Consider the following 25,292-nt stretch of genomic DNA (forward strand, 5'->3'; position numbering starts at 1 on the left):
GGGATGGTAATGGTAATGGCACCTTTCTGGAGAAGGGCATCTGCTTCCTCTCGGAGAAGATCTCCACAGCCAGTGTGGGGCAGGCAATGGGCGGAGGGGGAATGTGAAGAATTCTATAGAGTACCCCATGTGAATGATGTCCAGTACACAGTGGTCTGTGGTGATCTTGCCCCAATTGTGGGCAAAGAGGGCAAGATGGAGGGGTAGGGATACGTTTACGAGTCTTGGTGAGAGTGTCAAAATTGTTGCTTAGACTGACATAGCAGGAGGGTTGAGGGTGCGGAGGTTGTAGTAGCAGAGTAATGGGGCTACTGAGCATGCTGATGATGTCATGATGGCTCTTGTTGTCTATGGAAGTAGAGTGGGAAGAGGCTGGGGTGTAAATGCCAAGCGACCGCAGAGTGGCGCGAGAGTCTTTGAGTGAATGCAGGGACTCGTCCGTCCTGTCACTAAAAAGTTTCTGGTTATCGAAGGGGAGGTCCTCAAGAGAGGTCTGGACGATTGGAGCAAGGAGTCACGTCGGGGTACGACTCCGGTCGCCAGTGAGCGTGAGGTGGTGTCAGTGGCATCAACCACTGCCTGGAGGCTCACCTTAGTAACCAGTTTGCCCTCATCAAGTAGTGTCTGGAACTAATGTTGTTTGGCAGAAGAAAACCCTGAAACTCCGAAAGTTTGCAGTACATGAGAAAGTTGTACTTTGCCAACATGGCCTTGTAATTGGTGATGCAGAATTGGTCCTGCTTCTTTGCCACTCTGTCCGGGGTGGGGGTGTTTGTGAGGGTGGACTTCAGGTGTTGTTGGCAAGTGCATTCCATCGCCACGTGAACCACCAGTGAGTTGGGAATGGGGGGGTGAAAAGGAAGTCTGTTCCTTTCAATGGGATGAAGTATCGCCACTCTGCTGCTTAGGAGTAGGGTGTATGCCAGACCAACTGTGCTGGTTGCAGCATGGACCCATGGATGTGGAGGGCAGTGCGAGAGGGTCCCGGCAGTTTCAGGGTATTCTGGAGCTGGTTTCATGTGTCCTGGTCTTCCTCCACTGGGAGGCCAAGAGCTGCTGCTGAAGAAGGTTGTGGTATTGTTTATGGTCATCCAGAGGGAAGGCGGAATTAGTGCCTCGTCTGGTGACAACGAGGCTACAGTGGGGACTGGCGGTACTGATGGTACCGGCTGTACTGTAGCGTCCTCTGGTTCGTCGTCAACCGAGAAAGGTCTGGTGTGTGGCCAGGTTGGTAAGAGGCTACCAGTAGTAGTCCACAGTCCTGGTAGCGGTCCCAAGAAGGCCAGTGAGGCCAAGTGTACAGGTTGCTAGGTATTGGCAGACATCAGGGATAGCGGAGCCCTGGGTCGGAAGTAAGGTCATATACCAGTAGATAGGATGGTCGGCGCCTGGGATATGGGCTATGAGATTGGCCGGGTGAGAATGAGGGAATCCAGCTCTGAAAAGTCTTCTGAGTTGGAGGACGGGTCTAATAGGGGTGGAGCCGCTGGTGCAAGATGGGTGGAAGATATGCATCGTGCTGGGAAAAGACGGAAAGGTTCATCCACCAGAGAAGGGAGCTCAGTGGTGGATGGGGGACCAGACAGTAGTGGGGAACCTGGGAATGTGTGGGAGCAACAGCTCTGCAGTAGGCATCAGTGGTTCCAGGTGTGCAGGGAACCATGCGTGGTGGCCTGGAGGGGCCCGGCATCATCACTAGTACCAGAAGTGATAAGGGTGCTGGACCAGTGACCGGGGCCGGAGGTGACACCAGTGGATCACATCGGTACTTCAAGTTATGCTCCGTCTGGGGTTTCTTGGGAGCTGGAGCAGTCGGGTTGGTGCATGACTTCTCACCCGACTTGGCATGGCTCAGGAAGGCAACACTGTGTTTAGGGGCAGTCCCTGTTGGGGAGCCAACCTTATGCCCATGTCCATGTTTCTTATGCTCACAGTGAGCTTCTGCGGCTGCGGTGGTACCCCTGGGTTTGGCGCCTTGGAGGAAGATGGAGGATGGATGGTGGTGATGGGAGGTGATCTGCTGGTCTGGATCTGACTGCGCACGTGGGCGCATAAGCTCCTCCATTAGAAACCTATGGAGGCGAAATTCTCTCACTTCTCTCATTCTGAGCAGGAATGAGCGGCGGATGGAGCAGCAGGTGATGATGTGAGCTTTGCTGAGGCAGTAGAGGCACCGTTGGTGCTTGTCGCTCACAGAGAAGGAATGCAGGCATGAAGCACAGTTTTTGAAGTCGGCTTGCCGGGGCATAATCTCCCTGATGGGGGAAGGGTCCAATGAGGATCAACTAGGAATCTACACTATAAACATCTGTATACAACTATATATACTGGAAAAACAGACAAGCATCTCTTTTAGCAAGGCTAGGAGCACTGAGGAACAGGGATTCTGACTCTGGCCATGTGGTGATGAGAGAACTGGAGCGGTGTCAACCCTCACGGCCTCTGATAGCCTCAGATGCGAGCATACGGATGACCCACGTTGATGTGCAGGTCAACGCAAACTACTACAAAAACTGCACACCCATGTTTAGAATCCATATATGGACCATCACTTGAAGAAGAATGTGGGCCTGAGAAACCTATGAAGGACATATGGATGTTCAATATAGCCCTATTGATAGAAAAGGGTTCCTGTACTAAGAGAATATTTACTCAGCGACCCTGCTGGGAGGGAGATGAGATTTTGAGGCATTTCTGAATAGTGCTTTATGGTTAGTGCTTTGAAAACTTATACTAGATGTGTAATGCATTATGGTAGAAACGCAAATTTTGATAGCCTACCTCTAAGCTTTGATACCTATGCTAGTTTCTCCTGAGCATGTTGCTAGACTAGTCTAACCAAGCCCTCTACACAATCTCAGGACCCAGAGAAGGTATGAATCCTGTAAGATCACATTTATCCAATGGATATGGGATGCTATCCCCTTCCTCTTTGTCCATGAAGAGAGACACTTGAGTTCTAGCTACCTCTTAAACGCAATCTGTGGCTACATTTAGACAGAGAAATCTAAATCAGCAGTCTCTTAGTCTATTTCCTTTATCTCTCCTTTATGTCTGTCAAACATAAAGGAAGTGGCTGTTGTGTTGAATGGGGGACTTTGTGCTCGTGGTTACTCTGTGACATTCTCGCCTTGTTAGTCTCACTGCTCACTACTATCTGCTTAGTGTAAACTTGAACAAGGAAAGAGCAGAAGTACTACAATGAAAACCATACGTACTGGTATTGTTTGTCATAGTTTCCTTTTTTCTCCTATCTTACTTCACTCACACCTCTCCTAAGGGACTGCTTCTCAGGTGATGAGTTTTTTCCTAATATATTTCTATATTTGTTTCTGGAAGATTGAATCAGGTAGGTTTGGCTTTACGTTTTGGCTTTGACAGCTATTTGTCTCCTTGCTTTCTGACATCTGAAGCCAAAATGCTTAATGTAAGAACCTGACAACAAATAGAACATTGGAGGCACATTGTGATGGCTGGACCTGCACTTTCCTAAATTCCTCCCTGTATACTCTTTCTGTACTCTTCCCCAACATAGAAACTCCACTTCTTTGTGTATCGGGAATAAGATATGCAGTGAAAATGGTATTTTTCAAAATACAGTTTTGAGTATTACAATAAGTAGATACATAGACTTACAAGTACAAGAATTCACTGTAAATTTTTTTCTTTACAAATGTCCATAGGTATAATTCTTAATTGTACATAATTTAATTCTGCTATGTAGCCTGAACATCTTTCTGATTAGCTGAATCAAAAATCAGTCCTGCCTTTTTTAAAATTGCAAAATGGACTTATGAGTTTGGTTCAAATCAGTTTTATGTTACAACATATTGACAATAGATTTAAATAAAAAGAAGTAATTGCTTTTCATTACTGTATCACTAATATTGTTATGTTGAAAACAATTATTTTTTCAGGATTTTGGAAGCTGCAAGATGTTCCCACCTGACAGATGCAGGTTTTACACTTTTAGCACGGGTAAGGATTATTTTAAAAATGTACAGTTTACCTAATTTTCACTGGTACCGTACATATCTGAATTTATCCAGTCATGTTGGGGATGATGAAAAGAAAGTAGAGTAGAAGAGAGGCCCCTTAGAGGAGGTGGCCAGGAAAGAACCAAAATAATTGATTTTATTTCTGGAACGTATTTACAAATAACTGGAGCTTGGAATATTTTTTACAGTGGCTTTCTTCCTTCCCCGCCCCTGCTCTTTTTATTTTTTTTTAAAAGTATTTAAATTTAGTCACATGTATTTTTCATATATAGAAAAATAATTTTAAAGCCTATAACTATAAAATATAATGCAAGCAGGCTTCCTAAGTACAGAAAGTCTCCTTATAGCAGATTGTTCTGTGTATCAATTATTGCTGCAAAATATATCTAGATAATATTTTCAGTTAAGCCTTAACTCATGCCTATTGACTTCAGTGAGACTTCTATAGCGTTTAAAGTTAGAAGCAGACTTACTGTGTTGATTAAGGGACTGGATGGAACTGAATATTTAAAGGGAAAAGGTTTCTGTTTTAATGGATCTAATTTTTGTTTCACTCTTTTATAAAATTGTGTAAGGTTTATTTTAAATAAAATGAAGCACAAAAATGTTTTTATTTAAATAGGAGTTGTGTAACAAACATTTGATATGAACAAGAGCTATTTTAGTTCCAGGGGCATAGGGGGCAGTTGGCAGGGTATTCTCTAGACCTTTGGAACATGCTTCCTTATCAGGGCTGTAACATCCCGAATTTGTTAGCATGTGCAGCAAGATGCACCTTTTCCCCTGGCTTGTGAGGAGATGAGGGTTTGGAAGGGCTGAATAATAGTTCTGTGTGAACTATATGGGGAGGTCAGTTAGTTCTTCTTGTATTTATATTTTCTCTGGGTTATTTGATTTTATTGCAGTAATTTGGGGGCCTGTTAAGTATTTCTTTCCCACATTGTGGCTTGTTCCATACAAGTACTCAGACAACACTGCTGCTATGTTCCGCCTTAACAAGCATGGAGGTACCAGGTCAGACCTCTTTTGCCAAGAAGCAATGAACCTCTGGTCTTTTTGCATCAAGAACAAAATTATGCTCAAAGCATCTCACCATCCCTGGTGTCAGAACTGTCTAGTGTACCATTTCAGGAGATTGTTCAGAAGAGATTACAAATGGTCCCCTCAGACCTGACATAGCAAAGTCCATTTTTCAGATGTGGGGAATGCCAGAAATGGACGTGATTATTACCTGACAGCACAGGAAATGTCACCAGTTCTGTTTCAGGATGAGTGTCGGTTCAGGGTCCGTATCAGATGCCTTTCTACTATCCTGAAAGGGGAAACTTTTTAAGGCTTCCCTCCCGCCACCACCCAAGTCTCTGTGGTGCTGAGAGTGGTGGGCAAACTCAGGCAAGATCATGCTGTTTAATTTTGATAGCAGAAGCCTGGCCTTGACAGCACTGGTTTTCAGACCTGTTGAACCTTTCAATTTGAGATCCCATAATCCAGGGATGGCCAACCTGAGCCTAAGGAGCCAATGTACATTGCCAAAGAGCCACAGTAATATGTCAGCAGCCCCCCATCAGCTCCCACTCCCAGCACCTCCCACCCACCGGCAGTCCCGCTGATCAGCGTCTCCCCGCACCTCCCGATCAGCTGTTTTGTAGCGGGCAGGAGGCTTTGGGGGTGGAGGGGAGGAGCGAGGGCACTGCAGGCTCAGGGGAGGAGGGACTGGGGGCAGAGCCAGGGGTTGAGTAGTGAGCAACCCCCCCCCGGCACATTGGAAAGTTGGCGCCTGTAGTTCCAGCCCCGGAGTCGGTGCTTATACAAGGAGCCGTATATTAACTTCTGAAGAGCCGCATGTGGCTTCAGAGCCACAGGTTGGCCACCCCTGCCATAATCCTTCCTCAGGTCCCAGACATAGTTTCCCAGAATCAGAGCCAAACTGCATTCCAGCCCTCTTAGCCTGCACCTGATTGGTTATGTTTAGTGGTTAACTACTCACGAGTCTACTTGTTCTATTGCAGTGTGAAACATTCTTTTGAATAGCAGAAAGCCCTCCACCAGGTACGCTTCATAAAATGGAAGATGTTCTCTGTGTGGTCCCAGCAGAAAGTTACCTTTCATTTATGGGTTCCCATTCAGTTTATTCTTCATTACCTGCTTCACCTAAAGGAGAAATGTCTTTCTGTCAGTGCCCTGAGGATTAATCTGGCTGCTATCTTAGCCCTTTCATCTATAGGATAGTGGAATGCTGTTTTCTTCAACCCTATGACTATAAAGTTCTTGAAAGGTTTGGGTAGGCTTTTCCCACGTATTTGAGACCCAACTCCATCCTGGGATCTAAATTTGATTCAGTTTTAATGGGGCCTCCTTTGAACCTATTGCTACGTGCTCATTGTTTCACCTCTTGATGAATGTTGCATGCCAAGTAGCTATTACTTTGGCCAGGAGCACTTCAGGCTTTGATGGCTGACCTTCCTTAGATGGTATTTTACAAGGACAAAGTTGGTTTGCATCCACACCCTAAATTTCTCATAGACTCATAGACTTTAAGGTCAGAAGGGACCAATATGGTCATCTAGTCTGACCTCCCGCATGATGCAGGCCACAAAAGCTGACCCCCCCTCTTTCCCTTAACTCTGCTGTTGAAGTCTCCAGATCGTGATCTAAAGACTTCAAGTCGCAGAGAATCTTCCAGCTTGCGACCCCTGCCCTATGCTGCGGAGGAAGGCGAAAAACCTCCAGGGCCACTGCCAATCTACCCTGGAGGAAAATTCCTTCCCGACCCCAAATATGGCGATCAGCAGAACCCCGAGCATACAGGCAAGATTCTCTAGCCAGACCCTCATTTTACCAGCGATGGCCGTTATTGCCTAATTGACTAAATCACGTTATCCCATCAAACCATTCCCTCCATAAACTTATCTAGCCTAATCTTGAAGCCAGAGAGGTCTTTCGCCCCCACCGTTTCCCTCGGAAGGCTGTTCCAAAATTTCACCCCTCTGACGGTTAGAAACCTTCGTCTAATTTCAAGCCTAAATTTCCCCACGGCCAGTTTATATCCATTCGTTCTCGTGTCCACATTAGTACTGAGCTGAAATAATTCCTCTCCCTCCCTGGTATTTATCCCTTTGATATATTTAAAGAGAGCAATCATATCCCCCCTCAGCCTTCTTTTGGCTAAATCACGTTATCCCATCAAACCATTCCCTCCATAAACTCACAGAAGCGGTTTTGGATTTTCATATTCATCAGACTGTACTTACCAACTTTTTCCCTCCAAACCTCACTCATGCAAAGTTGAGGAAAAGCTCCATACTTTAGATGTTTGCAGAGCTGTGGCTTCCTGTCTGGATAGGACTAAAGAGTTTAGGACACTGCAGTTATTAGCCTCCTTTGCTGATAGGGTGAAAGGGAAGCCTGTTATATTACAGAAGATCTCTTCCTGGATCTCCTCCCTCCCACATCCGTGTTATGCTATTGCCAATGTTCCATGACCTCAGAGTGTTTTAGCATGCTCTGCAAGAGCTCAAGCAGCGTTGGCTGCTTTCCTGGGTCACGTTCCCATCAGTGACATTTGCAAGACTGTCTCTTGGTCATCTGCTCATATGTTGGTTGCTCATTATGCTCTCTCCCAGGCCTCTAGTTACAATGCTAAGTTTGGGAGAGTGGTGCTGCAGTCCTTGTTTAAGTAGACTCTGATACTCTCCTCCATCAGACTCCTAGGCCACTTAAAGTGAAATGGACATGTGCAATCACACAAAGAAGAAAACACAGTTCCGTACTTGTTCAGTAATTATTGTTCTTTGAAAACTATTGTTCCCGTGTTCATTCCATGACCTTCCCTCCTTCCCTTCTACATCGGAGGCACAGCAAATACTGGCTTCCAGTGTCAAGGAACTGAGGGAGGAGTCAGGGCAGCTCCATATTTTTATACTTTCATCTAGCAGCGCAAGCATGCAGAGATCACATGTGCTGCCCCGACAGGTCGTACCTAAAGTGGTATGGACATGTGCAACGCATCTTAAAGAACAACAATTACCAAACAGGTATGTAACCATTTTTATAATGGCAAAAGCCAGCATGGATGCCTGAAACACTGTAATAATCAAATATTCTTTCTCCCTTTGTCTGTGACCCAGTATTAATGGTGATGCGGTTAGGACCACCCATTAGAATTCAAGATCAAACTGCCACCCTTCCTCTTACTTGTGGTATTTTTTTTGTTCTTATTATTTTAATTTTTTAGAATTGCCACGAACTGGAAAAGATGGACTTAGAAGAGTGCATTCTGGTGAGAATCAGTTTTACAAGGCGTATTCATCATAAGTCCATTATAAGAACCTGTAATGCCATTCAGAACATCGGTGCTTTGTGTTTTTTTTTTTTTTTTTTTTACCAATAGGGGGAATTCCAAATTCTAATGTTTCTGATAGTAAATGCAGATAATTATTGGGAGGTCTGTATAAAGGGGAATTCAAAGAAAGGTGACTACAAACATTTATCCATTTCCCAGAGAAGTCTCTAATAGACCAGTTGATATCAGAACCGTCATCTGGCAGAGAGCAATACCTAACTTTGATGTAGAGATTGGGTTACAAACCTGTTGTTTATGGTATCAAATGATAAAAATAAGCAAAGGAACAAAACATGGCAGAATTTACTGGACCTTTAAGAAGGTCTATAAAACCCTCTCTGCTGGGAAAAAAGGTGGCGGGTTTTTTTTCATCTCACGTCCTCTCTGACAATTGGCAAGATGACAAATCTATCCAAATAGCTTGGTGATAGACTAAGTTCAATTCAGCATGTAGTGACTGTTTTCCTACATTTTAAGCTCTTCATCCATCTGTTCAGATAAAATTTGGGAAAAGGGGACGACTTTATTTTTTTATCCTCTTTATGGGTTTATAGATCAGAAGGGTATGAATGGAATAAAATTAAACCCAAGTGTACATGTTCAGCTACTTGAACAAAGTGGATTTTTTTTCAGCTAGTCAGCTCTATTATTATGTATAAGCCAGTCTATAACTTTGCATTTATGTAGCCAATTGTTTGGTTTCTTCTCTTCCTAGATAACAGATAACACATTGATACAACTTTCTGTTCACTGTCCTAAACTGCAAGCATTGGTGAGTTTAACTCTTATAATATATCTATTAATAATAAGGATTGGCTCTCAGCCTGTAGCTACTAGTTTTTTGTTGTGTTACAACACTGTACAATTTATACTTTTTAATAAAATATGTTTTAAATGAAGCTTATTTCTAAGACTATTTTAAATATGGCATCAAGTACTGTAAGTAGATCGTCTCAAAGCAATCCATGAATCCCAATATAATCAGAAAAACGGCTTAAATGTTATAATGAACCTGTAACCATCCTTTACTCGTGAGCAATTAGTCAGAATAAAAAGCTACATGAGACAGTTTAAAAATATTTAAAGATGCTCTCTTACATATTTTATCTCTAAAGATTTTTCTAGGAAATCATGAAATTGTAATATACAGTATATTTTGAAACAGATCAAATGATTAATTAGAAAATGGATAATTGCTTAGCAAAAGTGTATACAGATATGGCCCAATCCTGTAAACAGTCATGTGTGTGATTTTCGCAGCAGTGGGTTTATAGTATCTGTCAGTTTTTGTTGCCTACATTTTCAAAAGTGACTAGGGATTTTTAGTTCATTTTTAAAGAATCCAACTTGAGATATTTTAATGGATCTGATTTTCATAGGGTGGGTGCTCATTTTCTGAAAATCAGGCCACTTAAAGTGACTCAGATTGGCCACTTTGAAATTGAGGTACCCCAAATCACTAGTGGGTTTTGAAAATTTAGGCCTAGGCATTTGGAGCCAACTGTCACACTACCATTTGGCATAAGGAAGGGTGTTGTATTTCATGTGTGGCAGGTTACTGTTCATTATGATATACTGCCTTAAATCTACCTGAAGAAAATAGATATACTTTCTAATCTATGCTTAGGAGGGATTAAGGAAATGTTTACTTCTTTGTTAATTGCTTAGCCATGTCATTGACTTCCTCCACACCCTCAGCTCGAGGAAGTGTGTTACTAAGGCAGCAGCAGGCTCAGGAAGAGATTTGGCTTTAAAAAGGAACCGTATCCACTGCTATATGCAGATTAATCATCCCATCCCATCCCATCCTATTCCACGGTCATAATTCCACACATTGTATGCTTCACTTCAGTGAATGAAGTAGTCTACCAATCAGACAAGGAACTGTTTACATGTCAGTATTTATAAGAATATGTTTGCCTACATGTGCCACGGTACTGAAAATGGCTTCAGTCCCATCTCTGAATCTTCATAGGATCGTTTATATCCAAAGATATTTTAAACTGCACAAATCTAGGTCAGTCAATCCAAAATATTTATTGGCTTCCTATTAAATAGTGAACTTGAACATATATTGTAATTTAGCAATCCCATTCAGCAGAGGGAATCTACTTTATAAAGAATTACGGTTCCATTTGATAGTCTCATTGTAGCCTTACTTAGATTAATAATTTGACACAGTCTATTTGGTATGACTAGAGATGGCTTTATCAAGAGTTCTTTATAAAATGCTATCTGTCCCTGTGGCTGGGAACGATATGCTATAGCATCACTTACTTGAAATAGAAAGGAAAGTTTAGAAATAAAACTCAGTTTAGGGATCAAAATGAATGGAGAGGAGTAATTACTATAGAAATTGCAGTATTGTATTCTTTTTGATATCGTAATCCCATTTATAACCAGTCCTCCTCAGGTACATACAAGAATTTTTTGTGCCTCTCCCAGTACTTCAAAGGAGATGTCATAGAAATCAGCAATCATGGTTTATGGATGTTATTCCTCCTTTAACAATCTACTTCACAGGTAATAGGATTGTGATATCCTGTGCCTCAGACAACCTGCTGACCTACTTGAAGGTCACAGTCTATCGGCTGAGAACTGGTACAATGTTAATATATATTATGGCACCTTTATAGTACAGAAACCATGTATCCTGTGATTTTTAGAAATAAAAATTCAATTTCCTGCCCAATGCTATCCTGTGTGTAGCAGAGAACATTACAAAATGTTCAGGCAGATTGTGTAGAGAACACCACCAGGTGAATTGGAAAAACATTTAAAAAAAAAAAAAAGCCCACTAATCTTAATTTAAAGTTTTAAATTAATTCACTTGAGCTGTGCTGTGAACTCTTTGTGATTGCTTTCTGTGAACATTTATCCAATTGAGTGTTAGTGGCACAAATATTTACAAAGTGCATTTCAAAGTTGCAGAAATCAAATTTTAAATTCACCAGTGTTTCCTTACAGAACAAATCAGGGAACAGAGACACAGACTTACTTGGCAGAATTCAAATACTCCAATACTTTATATAATCAATTTGTAGACGTTCAGAAGCATTTGACAGTTTTATGTGATTTTTTTTAAACAAACAAATACACCAGAGAAATTGTAATTGGTCTATGGATATTCCATCAGCAGAAAAAGAATCTTATCTCATCAGTTATTTTGTTTATACTGTTTGTTAATAATTTGTTGTTCAGCTAGCTCAACAAACTTTGTCTTCATTTGATTTGTACCTAACATTTATTTCTAAATAGCAAACCAAAAAGTTGACCAGCCCTCTGTATTCTAAGATTTTAAACTGTAAACCTGACGCTTTCTATCTTGTTAACTATTTCAACCAGATTGATCAAGTCTGAAGTATCTTGTGCTTTAATACAGAATATGACATTAGGTATGTTTGCTTCATAAAGTCTATGAATTTAGCTGTACATCCTGTATTGTCTTATTCCGTTTCAAGTCACTGGAGTACAGTCTCTCAGGAAAGCTGAATTTATAAGCTGCTTATTTCCTAGGATGTGAAACTCTCTTAATTAGCCAGTAGACTGATACAATAGCCAAAAGGTCACATTTGTCTTCATATAACCTTCCTTCCTTCCTTCCTTGAAACCACAGGTTTGTTATAAATAGACTTTGCGGTGGGGGACACAAACCCCCATACTTTTAACCTTTAGACTCCTGATAATTTCAAGGTTGCCAGCCAAATAAGTGCTCAGGAGGATATGTATACAAGTATATACAGAGAGAAGGCAAACGAGATCTAAAACATCCAAAGACTGAACAGGAGCTAAGAATGTAAACACAGACCTTAAGATAAAAGAGAGTTCACAGGAGTAAGCACTTTCATTTTGTGACTTTTAAAAAATAATAATATATGCGTACATTACATGATGTTCTAATACAAAACACACTGCACCCTGTTGGGTGAAGAAAATGAAAATACAACATGAAGCAGCTGGAATTGAAGGGGAAATGCTGAGATGGTTCCTCTGGAGAAGTGGATGAAATCCCTCTTCTCTCCATCAGACTGATTCAGTGAGAGTTCTGAGTCCTCCCTCTCTTTCTGGTCTCTGATCTTCCTTTGCAACTTTCAGTAAGGGGAAAAACAGATGAGGAGGAAGCTAATCTTAAGGATATACAGGCTAGTCTGTGCCTGTTAATGGCCAAGAATCCCTCATAAACCAAAGCAAGTAAGCGAAAGGGTTTGCCACAGCAGGATGGATTGATTTAAATCAGAGGTGGTCAAACTGGGGGGCAGGGAGCAAGAGGCAAGAAGCTTTAGGGGGGAGAAAAAAAACGTGCACATTTTACCCACAGCAATGAATAACTAGCAAAGCTGATTCCTCCAGAAATATCAGGTCATCATTTGCTCCGATATGGTGTGCACATTTAATTGTAAGCATTGACCACAATCACAGTTTTGCATTTGCTCTTATTACAGTGGATCGTTGGCTCTGTTTGAATCAATGCTTTACTGTTTTTAATATTTAGTGAGCTGCATGTTGATTTTTTTTTAAAACAGTCTATGTACTTGTGTGGCAGGGGGAAGGTAAACTACTACAGACACAAAGGGGGGCACAATCAAATAAGTTTCAGAACCACTGATTTAAATCAAAAAGTTTCAAATTATCAATGTAAATCATGATTTAAATAAGCAACTTTAATTTATTTCAGTTGTGATGTGTAGTTCTACTTTTTTTTTTAGTTATTTTGCTAAACAAAGGTTCATTACCAATAAAGGTTGGTAACTATTAAAATATGTTTGCAACTATAAACTTCACGCTAAATTAGGTGCTTCTTTTTGTTAATCAGGAGGATACAATTTATCTATACGCCTTTATTTAAGCAATTATATAGCTTAATTTACCTTTATTCAGATTCTTAATTTTTACATTTTTAATAGAAAATGATGATTGGTGCATTTCTTATTTACTAGATGGCTAATTTTTAACTTATTGTATGCAGTGTAGTTGTAGCCGTGTTGGTCCAAGGATACTAGAGACACAAGGTATGGTTGAGGTAATATCTTTCAGTGGACTAACTTTGGTGAAAGAGACAAGTTTTCAAGCCACAATGAAAGAAAGATATTACTTCATCTATCTTGTCTCTCTAATTTTTAAACTTGTCAAGCTCTATTTGGATGGAAATTCAAATGCAATTAAAATACACAATTTAATTTTAATACATAAAACTACCTTAAAAGTGCTGAATACATAAGAAAAACAGTTTATCAAAACATGTTTTCCATTTAAAAGTGATTTATTAAACAAAGGAAATATCTGTAGTTAATGAATTGAACTGCTTGTTTCTAGTTACTATGTCCTTCAGATTTTAGAACTGATAGATCTCATCCTTTCACATCTAATTTTTATTCATTGATAGAAGAGGAAAACAAGCTTTTCTGTTTTTTTTAGCTCTCAGTTGGTTTCTTAACTTTGAATGAACTAACCATTGAACTGAACTTGTTGAATAAATGGAAATGAAGCAAATATACTCTCTGTATCCGCAGAAGAGACTATTGCTGTCAAAAGTTGACTGACTAGCACTTTAACAAACTCTGGTTCCAGGTACTTAGCCAGTGATTTCCCCCAGTTCAGTGGTTTGACTTTCTTTAACTCTTGGCAGAAAACATACTGCTTAATATTATTTGTATTTAATTTAAATGATTTTAAAATTATAGTAAATTTAGTGCTATTAACATAGGTTGTCATTTCAAATTGAATTTTAATAGGTTTATTTTAAATAACCTTGTATTAATTTAAATTAATAAAATCCTATTTTTAAATAAATTTTTATCCACCCCATGCCACAGTAGTAGTAGTCCTCAGAATTTGTTGTCCTGCTGGAGCAAAAGGTCTAATGTGCTACAGGCTGAGGAAAGGATACAGGTGCCCCCTAGCTTTCCCAATTGTTGGATCTAAAGGACTGTTGAGAGCTGCTATTTGCCTCTGGTGAGGAGTTAGAAAGTGTACCCACTTTCCATTCATGACCAAGGGTTTCCGCACCAGAGGTGCTCCATCAGAAGCTCTCTCCAGACAAGTAAAAAGGCGCACAGCGCAGATAGCTGGTGGTCTATGGACAATTCATGTTTCTGAGCTGGGTCAGAGTGAAAGATGGAATCAACTCAACACATCAAGCCCTTCTGCAGAGGTGATGACAGTGCAGAGCATTTATTTTATAGGTAGCTGACAAGGGTCTCAAAGTATCTGCAATGAAAATTCAAGGGTGTCTTGTTATCCTGACAATGCTTCTGTGAAGGCCATGAATCCTCTGAAGGAGGCAGGAATCAGCTCAGCTTGAAATGGTTTTCTGGAGTGGGGGACATGAGGCTTTTTCCATTCTCTTCAAACATGAGAGGTAAACAGGTGCAAGCTGATGTCTTTTAAGGGAATGCCAGTGCTTTGAATGCTTGAAATACAATTCTTAAACCTACTCTTACCACCTTCAGTATAAAGCCTGTGTCAATAAGTCCTTGGTGAAAAAACATTAGTTTTATAAGTAAATAAAGGCTAAAACAAAAGGCTGAGGAACACACTCTCCCAAAAAAGCAGTTAATTCAGCATAGTACCTGGGTCTTTGAGGTGATTGCTTGCATGGATCCAGAGTATGCACTAATACATGCCTGCAGTGTTCATGTGGCATATCACAGACACCCAACGGTATAGGTAACTTATTCTGCAAGAAATCTAGCAGTTTTGAATGTAAGATCTGATTTTTCAGAGGTAGTGAGGTGCCCGTAACTCCTGCTGAAGTGAGTTTAGCACTGCAGAAAAATCAAGCTATTATTGTTCTTCATACATAAATTGTATAATTGCAGGTCTGTAAGAGTAAAGAATGTTCTGGGAGAATATCATGTCTCTCCTCTTAGTTTTCTAAAGTCAGCATCTGGCATTGCAAATGTGTAATTTTGCCCCTTATTTTCAGTAAATTGAGCTGTGTAACAACATAATTGGATTTCTACATCTCTAGAGAGCACAGTGCTGAGTTTGGCCATTGCTACAAAAGTGCCTGTCCTGGGGCTGTAGTGATGAAGTCAAATTATGATTTAAGTGTGTCATTCTGAGTGTCATTTAAGTGCTGCAACCCTAAGCTGCTCCTTTTGGCAGCTGCTTCTCCTGCCCTTCAGGTGTAAGGAGATAGCACTTTAAATATGCCTCTTTGCTTCTGCAAAAGGATTAGTAATGAAATGGCACTAACAGTACAAGTATTTTGAACATGGTAATCCAAATACAAAGTCGCTTGAGGTTGTTCTTAGTCCTGATCTTTTGCACGGGACATAATTTAAAAAAAAAGAGTGGAATGAAACATTTCATTGTCCTTTTGTCTTGTAGAGCTTATCTCACTGTGAACTGATCACAGATGATGGGATTCTGCATCTGAGCAACAGTACCTGTGGTCATGAAAGGCTCCAGGTCCTAGAATTAGACAATTGTCTTCTTATCACCGATGTGACCCTGGAGCACCTAGAGAACTGCCACAGTTTGGAGAGAATTGAGTTATATGACTGTCAGCAAGTCACGCGAGCAGGAATCAAAAGAATAAGAGTATGTGTCTTGTGTTTTTTAAAGATTCAGCTTTGGGAAAGACCGTCATTTGTGCAATCAAGGGAGACGTATTGGATACACTTACAGTAGCTTAACAGATAGCCCAAAGCAAGGGAAGGTAGGATGAAAACTAAGGATGTTGGTTAACGTACTTTAGAAGACTCCCAACTTTAGGCATCAGAACTACCCTGGGTATATGATCAAAAATCACCACCCAGTGCCTAATCCCATTTATAGTCCAAGCTACAGTTGGTATCAGAATAATTGTCCATGCTGATCTTTTCTCCCACTGATGTGGATTCCAGCTGGAGCTCTGTTTAGTTCCTAATGTTTGTTTCCCATTCCCTCAGGGTTTTTTAAAGGTGGGTTGTGTTTTTGTAGGACTGTAGAATTCTTTAAATTCTACCAACCATGCATCCTCATTACAATGCAGATATAATAAAGTATAGGACACTTGGGTAGTAGGGGCAGTTAGGCCTGTGGATCTACCTAGTAACAGCAGACCTAACATCCCCTGCCCTTGCAGGATCAGTCTCCCCTCCTCTATGTAACTCCCTGTGTTTTAAGCACAGAACTTTTCTGCTGAACACGTGGCAGCATTTAGGGCATAGCACTGATCCACGGACACAGTAATGCTGTGCTAGTTCACTTTCAAATTAATCACTTTGCACTGATGAAGTCTGCCTCTCTCCCTTGCAGGAACTGCTGAAGGTACCACCACTCCCTTCCCTGCTGATTTCAAGGCTGAGGCAAGCCTGGGGAAAGAATGGTTGTACGGGAGATGTATAATTAAGTCTTGCTTCTGTTTCTTCACTGGCAAGAAATCCACCCTCTAGTGATTAACAGCAGAATGAAAGTTAGCCAGCCCACATGAGCAGTGTAAATACCAGTTCAACAGAAAGGAGTCAGTCACTGAGATTTAAGGTGGTAGCTTTTGGATGAGTGAATGGCCAGGTTCTAGATTATTACATTGCTCTCCTATGCTTAAATATTACTCCTATGCCATAACTTTTCCAGTTTTGCTGGACATAAGCACTGGGACTTGGCATTTAGGTAATGCAGGTTAAGCCATGGCTTGCCTGGATGCCCTATATATAGATAATATGAGCAGGAAGAAAAGCTTTGACAGTAGTGTGATGTCAGCAATAGTTTGGTTTTGTTTTTCGTACTTCTGGGTTACATTTTTCATTTGAATTTTCATCTACAGGCTCACTTACCTGATGTGAAAGTTCATGCCTACTTTGCTCCAGTCACCCCTCCTCCTTCTGTAGGAGGTAGTCGACAGCGACTCTGCAGGTGCTGCATTATTCTTTGACAGTAGGAGCATCAGCAGAGGAAGAAAGATTCCTTTAATTATGGAAACAAAATCAGACTGCAAGTGGCTTGCAGAGTGTCAGTTTCTTAACTGCCATAGGAGTGATGTCGCAGTCATCCAATTTTGTGCTGGTACTGACTCAAGAAAGGTGTTTTTGCAGGTAAAAAGTCTTAATGTTACATGTGGATGTGGAGTAACTGATGCTTTTTTTGTTTTTTTGATTACATCTACTCCATCATCCCTGCTGTTGATATGACAATCATAGTACCATTTGCTAATGTGGACTGGGGTATTTCAGAGTTGTAGATGCTCAGTGACAGCCCCAACACTATAAGCCTCACTAAACCTGAATATTAGTTCCTATTTGTAAGCATTCTTTAGTGTAAAAAAAAATTCAGGGTCTCTTAAGCATGTGAGTCCAAACTGCTGTTGTACAATACACATAACCAATTACATCATCAGGTTTAAGGACAAATCAGCTTTAGCAGAAGTTGACCAAAAAAGGGAAAGTAATAATGAAAAATAGCTTCCTATTTTGCTACAGCTTTATTTAATTTCTACAAAAACTCCCAGCATGTTAAGAGGTAGTACACCTCTAGAAAACTATTTAATTTGAACTTTGTTATATACAAAAGAGCACTTCTCACATTGTTGAATGGTCTGTATAGAATATTTCTCTAAAGAGTCTTAAGTGTTACCAAGTAGGTTAGGATAAGAAAGGTATGGCAGTTTGTGCCCTGTACACACAAGGTCTTTTTATATGCTCTAGCTGAGTAGGTAGAGCTGTTTACTATAGTGGCTGAAAGAATATATATGTATGGTACTTAGATTTCCCTCATTGTCATGGTATTTAATATATTTAGCCTAAACAGAAGCTCTGGGGGGTATTACTGCCTTTTTAAAAAAAAAAACAGTTTACTTACTTTGCCTAGGTCAGATCCTAAATCTGTGAGACAGAGCAAGGAATTGAATGCTGGGTTCCTGCATCTTCAGCCAGTACCCTAACCAATGAGCTGAGTGGTTGGAAATCTGAATAGTCTGGGATCCCTGGTTGATAAAGGGGTCTGCAAATGAAAAAAGGTTGAAAACCCCTGGGCTAAATAATTTAATGTAGTTGACATGGTTGAGACCCTGAACAAGCAGTGGTTTCTGTTCCTTTAAAAACTGAACATTCAACATGACAATTAAAAAAAAGGTTAAAGGTATTAATGTTTTTAAATATGGGAGGGTGACATCCTGGCCTCATTGACATCAGTAGGGACAGAATTTCAGCTGTAGATTTAAGCCTTCTACAAAGGAGAGTGAAATCTGAATGTCTAAGGGGGAGCTACATTTTTATATTAAACCACCTAAATAAATGGTTGGTGTGCACAGCCTCTGTATACTCACTTACCCAGGCTCAACAGTAACCCTTTAAAGGAAAATATCTTGGGCTTAAAAAAAGACTGGTCAACTGATATAGTGTTTAAATCCTGAAAATGATGTAATGTCATTTGACAAAAGCTCTAATAAGCCACACATACTGGAAATATTACCTTATCATTATGGGGAATGTCTAAGTTGTTGGCAAAACATAACTGGATTCAGATGGCAGTGTGTACATTTACACTGCACCCTTAAAACTCTTAATCTGGAATGTTTAGAACTACATGTTTTAAAAAGTTAATGTGAAAATGTAAGGCAGCTTTTTACAGCTGCAGATCTGCAAACTTAAGCTGCTAAAAATCTATATGAATACGGTATAAAGACTTAGTATTAAACTTTGGTAGTTCAGCTTTGTAGCAACAGCAAAAATTCCTGGATTAATTTTCATATTATGAATACACTTCTATTACCAAGATTCCCACTTAGAAATTTGGATTTATACAATTTTCTTAGCAGAACATTGGGGGAAGACCAAAATTAAATGTGAACTCAGTGCAACTTGTCAGAATGAGTAGTTGTGTGTTGCCTTAGGTTTGGCTCATTTTTATGGATCTTATTGTGAGGTTTTTATGGCATTAAAGTTGTACAAAAACCAAAATTTAACATATGCTTACACTAAGAAAAATGATATAGGAAACAAATAAACAATCAGCTAATATTTACTTGAACTTCTGTTTCACTGATTTCAAAAATTAAGGAGCACTGCAAGCCATTAATATTTCACTCAAAAAAAAAGTATGGTTTTTGTCAAGCTGAAATTGAGTTTTTTCAAATTGTTTTCTAAAATATTGCTGGGGGAGCTGACTTATCTGCTCTGAAATGCATTACTTCTACAACAATGTTAATTCTATTTTAGCAGAAAAATAAGCACATTTACAAAATTATTGAAAAACATTTATTATACTTAAATTGAAATGTGTACATCTTAAAACAAAAGCAATTTGCTGGTGCCATAATTTAATTCCAATTTCAAGTGAGCTGGACAAACTACTATACAATTCCTTTAAAATTAGATAACTAGTTGGATACTTTCCAATCAAGGATTTTTCCACTTTTATAAAAAACATTTGGGATTTGAAAATGGTGCTGAGGTGAAATGACAATTGTCAGTTCAATAAACTATTAAGACCCAACCAATACTGAAAGATGAACAATTTATAGGCAGAAGAAACTCGAACTTAAGTCTACAAAATTCTATTTGATCAGGGTAGAAAAACAGGAAAGAAAAATATTTAAGTTTGCAGAATTGCTAGAGCTTTAGAAAGGCTTTCTTGGTAAGCACTTAACCCAGCTAAAGAAGGAATTAAATAATATCAAAGTAGCATTTTGCAGTAGTTTGTTCTCTATAAATGATTTCGCACTTAGCACATCAGCAGGGGTCAGCAACGTTTGGCACGCGGCTCGCCAGGGTAAGCACCCTGGCGGGCCGGGCCAGTTTATTTACCTGCTGACGCGGCAGGTTCGGCTGATCGTGGCCCCCACTGGCCGCGGTTCGCCATCCCGGGACAATGGGGGCGGCGAGAAGCAGCGCGGGTGAGCGATGTGCTGGCTGCGGTTTCCCGCCGCCCCCATTGGCCCGGACAGCAAACCTCGGCCAGTGGGGGCCGCGATCGGCCGAACCTGCCGCGTCAGCAGGTAAATAAACTGGCCCGGCCCGCCAGGGTGCTTACCCTGGCGAGCTGCGTGCCGACCCCTGCACTACAGCATTCAAAACTTTCAAACTGATTTAAAGGGAGGGGGGATACTGTGAGTTAAAGGGGGTTTTTCTGCCTTTGAAAAAATTAATAAACTCATAAGTGGACATTAATATTAAATGTCTGAATTGCAGTGCCATACATTTGACAATTTCAAGGAAAAACTCAATTTTGAAAAGCACATTGCTTATTTCAAAAGATAAGTATTAAGTCATATGGAAGAGGCACTGTAAAAAAAAATTTACAGAATCAATCTGAGAATAAAGAAATCACAGAAAAGGTCAAGATACCTGCCCATAAAGAGTGATTATAGAAAGACATACCTGCTACTAAAGTGGTGTATATTTAGTGTTTCTTGAGCAATGTAATTGACAGTACTTAAAGCTATGTTGTAGCCCCTTGGTGCCAGTGGGTCAAATTTCCTTGTTCGCACAATTCTCTCCCACCACCTCAGGAAAACCCTCATTATTACTGGCAGTTTTTTGCTTTTTAAAATGGTGGGGTTAAAAACAACAAACAAAAAAAACCCTGCAGCAGTGCTTCTTAGAGAAACTGGAAACTAAAAATTAAGGATGCATAGGCAATTCTTTTCCATTAAATTTGTTAAAAGCAAAACAATTACTTCGTACCCCACAGGATTTATGTTAATCCTTTCAATAAGGTACTGTCGATAATGCAGTTTGCTGCATGCATATATTGCATCTGGCTAGGACTTATTAAAATCCTATTCTGGCATTTACATTTCTTACGTACACTCTTATACACAATTTACACAAGGAAGCTGTTTTGACAGCTTTACTCTCAAAAGACCCAAACAACCTGATCACTATCATCTTAACTACTCGTCTCCACACAGATTACTATGTGCTCTGCTAACAAAAAATAAAATCAGCATAAGGTACAAGCAAGTAATAGACAAACTGGCACAGAAAGGTAAATGCCCCAGAATAAGTTTACATTCATCTCCAAACTGGACACAGTATAATAGGAAAGCAATACTGCTTCTAGAAACTGTATCTACTGGCCATAATTTGCCTTATTTCAATAAAGGGCAAGCACCTTTGCTTATATTGTCTTCCATGCCTGTACATAGGCTGTCATGGCATTATACCTCTTATGAGGACACTTAGCTATGGCAGTGATAAGAAAGTTCACCTATCAAACAGCTCATTAGAAAGGTCTCGTGTTTTCAATATGAAACATTTTATATGGTGAAGTCCAATCCTAAGAGTTTTTGGATGTTCTTCATCGTCATTAAGCATGACTTCATTCTGCATTGGAATATCAGTCCAGTATATATACACACACCTCTCTCTATGCCATCACTTCAGAATTATATGGAAACCTTCACCATTTTCAGCTGCAGAGAAGAAAAAGGGACAGGTTTATATGAAAGAATGGCATCCCTTTACCCAAGACCCCAGCCACTGAAGATAGAACAATCTAAAATTCATGTAAGTTCTTGAAGCTCATATTGAAAAGCAAAACTTTTTACTACTAATTTGATACTGTGTTATCATATGACTACCTGACCTTTTTTGGAATAAAAACAGCGAACTTTCCCAGCATAACACATTCTGCACCACTTTCCAACAACACTGACTCGCTAATAAATTAAGCTCAAATTATCTTGAATGTAATTTTAAATATCTAGACACTTGCTTTGCTACTTTTATTTCTAGAACTTCCTTGTTCCCATTTCAATTCATGCAGTCCCTCCTACTTTCCTGTTTTTGATCTCTTTCATCAGTTCTGACACAGAACCAAAGGGTCCCCTGCAACTCCAGTTGAAGCTTTTTTTAGTGCTTTATCCTTAAATCTCATCTGCTCTATAATGCTGTGCTTCACAAAACTGATGAACAATAGAATCCGCATGAAACGATTTGGGGTTATTTTAAATTGTCAAGTTTTTTCAAGTAAATTCAGTAGATTGTATAGTGTTATTCTCTGGTGGTCTATAGCAACATTAGCAAATGGATTAGTTATCCTAGAATAAAGCAGGTAAATCAGCAAAACAAGTGTGTGAATATATAGATAGAAAGCCATCTGTCCTGTAGCCCAGAACATCAGGATGCAGATAAAGCAGTGGGCCTTTTGAAACAACTGCAGTAAATAGCTGCTGAAGCCAAACTGAACTTCTAAAAAATATTTTTCAAAACAATTTTTATATCTGTAGAAAAAGTGCAGATTCACTAGGAGTAGAAATTAGTGACTATTTACAGAAACTCAACACCACAAAAATTTTTGGGAAAAGCTGGATTTATGGTAGATGCCTGCTACTATTTTTTATTTTTAGCCATAAGATCTAAATGTAACAAAGATTTGATTAATGACAAGCCAAAGACACAAATCTCCTGGTATGAGGTTAAGAGACCCCCTCCAAATAAAATTTAACATGAGAACGGCCATACTGGGTCAGACCAAGGGTCCGTCCTGTCTGCCGACAGTGGCCAATGCCAAGTGCCCCAGAGGGAGTGAACCTAACAGGCAATACTAGGGATACCATTCCTTACCCATCCTGGCTAATAGCCATTAATGGACTTAACTAGATAAATTAATGAAGGTTCTCTTTTAAACCCTGTTATAGTCCTAGCCTTCACTCCTCAGGCAAGGAGTTCCACAGGTTGACTGTGTGAAGAGTATATAATACTCTTACTATATAACACAAGGTGATGAAGAGTGATGAATCCAAGACATCATAAGAGTGATGAATCCAAGGCATTTGGATTTGTTATGTATTGGCTGTAAGGCATTGTCTATCGTGCGCAAATATGGAAGGAATACGAGCTAGAAAACACATCTGAGGGATGTAAGCAACAACCCAGGAAGTGTGAGGAGACTAGGTTAAAAGCTAGGATTAGTGATGAAGCAAGCTGGAAAGCAGGAAGAAGTACGCATGTAATGCCAGCCTGAGCATATGCAGCCACTAAATGATTTTTTTGTTTTGTTTTATTCAAATGTAAATTGGAACAGCCAGCTAGCATAGCGTATACACCAAGATCGCAAGAGGGATTCGTGCCAACCTAAAATAATGCTCTATCTGTTGGCTCTCTAACCTTTGGAAATTTGTCCTGCATCAAGCTGCACACAAATTCTTTCTAAAAAGTTAAATTTTATAGAAGGCTGCAACCTTCAATTTTTATCACCCACTGTAGTATATTTCTCTTTGAAACTTTAATTCATCCCTATATAACTTAAAAGTACTATTGGAGTATCTCGAACACTAGTGAGCACGGATACAAACAGTGCTATAGAATCACACTTAAATCCTGTGAACTGTTAGTTTTAAACTGCCATTTTGGGGATAGATGTGGATCAGGTTACTTCACTCAAATTTGCAAGACAGCTGTCCTGGCATGGATTTATATTTAACAAGTAACAATCTCTAGCTAAAGGTTTATCTAAAAGAAAAAGCATTAGACCTTTCACATTATAAAATCTCTTAATTTGGGGTTGAAAGCAATAGTTTCCACCTCTTTCCCTCAAGTTACTTTAGTTGGCTGCACTGTTACTTGTTTGTAGAAGCAACACTGCTGGCATGTCTAGGTGCAAAACTCTGCTTCTTAGTTAAAAATCTAGACGCTACTTAGGCCAGTTATCTTTATTATTACAAAAAATAATATACCTTTTATTGTGGTGACTAAGAAGCAACTCTCATCTTGAAAGTTCTGAACCATCTAGAAAGAAAAAGGAGATATTAAAATCCCAACTTCGTACCATCTAGGAGGCCAGCAAGCCAGTTAAGCAATTTGAATGCCAAAGTGATCCATAAATATTTCTAAATGGGCACTCTATGCAACTATTTTCATAATATTTTTCTCAGTACATGTAGTTATATACAAAGTATACTAGTACAATGTACTAGATTTCCCCAAAAGGAGCTACTAAAATGTCAATATATAAGTACAACCATAATTTATTCATACTTCATTTACAACATCATTACTTAAAGGGCTCCCAGAATTATGTGGCTAGAATCTGTCTGCATAAACTGCTTAAGTAATTCGCAGCTAACAATGGTATTTAAACCTTGCTACTTACATACTATGTGTCTTCAATATGTATCTAGTCAAGAAAACAAATTGCATCTCATAATTAACTGCCTACATAGTAAATCGCATTCCCATAATCTTTCAATTCCTAAATTACTAATTGTGAGGAAGAGATAAATTAAACAAACTAAAGTGTCAGTTAACTCTTAGATGGTTTGTTTACTGTTGCAAGGTAGAGACTTCATAGTATTACAATTGATGTACATGCATCATGAAAATATTAATGTTCAAATATTATATACTACTGGGATCTTCTCTCAGATCCCTTGTGCCCTAGTCATTACTATACTGCCAGTAATGAATTTTGTACTACGATAACCACTCTCACCAGAATCTGGTTAAGCCACATTCTACTCTGAGTTTTATGGAATGTCTTTTTGACCTTTGGGAGTGAAGAAAGGAGAACCTTAATCTAATGTATTTATTTAAAATGGCTTTGGTTCCAGTCACACGGTTGCTGTGGAAAAACACAAGTTCTAACTATCAGAAGACATTAAGTATATGCTACATACTATGCAAGAGAAAAAAGCAGTGCTGCTCAGAGAAAACTGCCTAAAGAAAGTGTGGATACAAACGTGATTTAAAATAAACCACAACTCTTAACTTAAAACTTACCAACTTTAATTTGTAAACTTGTCAGTTTTGAAATCACAATTTATTTAAAAAAGCAAATGAAACAATAGAAATGTTTTTAAACAAAAAAAATTTGCTACCTGATCACTAACGAGGATGTGGATACCAGTAGGACCCTGTCTGTAAACCTGATTAATCTGATGCAAAGGAATATTAAACACCAAAGCAAGCTTGCGAGTGACTTCTGAGGCTGCCATTTCTTCTAAGTAGATTGCATGATAAACTATAAGAAAAAAAAGCTTTTTACTTTGAATAAGAATTATACTGTCATTGATAACTATTTAGATG

At 39.5% G+C, this 25,292-nt stretch overlaps 2 protein-coding genes across 3 annotated transcripts in view; one reads left to right on the forward strand and one right to left on the reverse strand.

Annotated features, from left to right (window-relative positions):
• The window catches only part of LOC112110663 (F-box/LRR-repeat protein 2), a 67,501-nt gene extending 49,399 nt beyond the window's left edge, over positions 1-18,102 (forward strand). The window contains exons 9-13 of the mRNA XM_026663470.1: positions 3,918-3,978; positions 8,233-8,277; positions 9,056-9,112; positions 15,673-15,885; positions 17,093-18,102. Coding sequence (XP_026519255.1) covers positions 3,918-3,978; positions 8,233-8,277; positions 9,056-9,112; positions 15,673-15,885; positions 17,093-17,200 — 484 coding nt within the window. The 3' untranslated portion in view covers positions 17,201-18,102. The remainder of the gene's footprint in view (positions 1-3,917; positions 3,979-8,232; positions 8,278-9,055; positions 9,113-15,672; positions 15,886-17,092) is intronic.
• Positions 18,103-21,180: 3,078 nt separating this feature from the next.
• The window catches only part of LOC112110662 (upstream-binding protein 1), a 49,328-nt gene continuing 45,216 nt past the window's right edge, over positions 21,181-25,292 (reverse strand). For both annotated transcript variants that reach the window (XM_024205773.3, XM_024205772.3), the window contains 3 exons: positions 25,085-25,227; positions 23,945-23,996; positions 21,181-21,679 (listed from right to left, as the gene is read on the reverse strand). In XM_024205773.3, the coding sequence (XP_024061541.2) occupies positions 21,642-21,679; positions 23,945-23,996; positions 25,085-25,227 (233 nt within the window). In that variant the 3' untranslated portion in view covers positions 21,181-21,641. The remainder of the gene's footprint in view (positions 21,680-23,944; positions 23,997-25,084; positions 25,228-25,292) is intronic.

This window comes from Terrapene carolina, unplaced genomic scaffold (genome assembly GCF_002925995.2).
Source record: "Terrapene carolina triunguis isolate 2854851 unplaced genomic scaffold, T_m_triunguis-2.0 Scaffold33715, whole genome shotgun sequence".
Lineage (NCBI taxonomy): Eukaryota > Metazoa > Chordata > Testudines > Emydidae > Terrapene > Terrapene triunguis.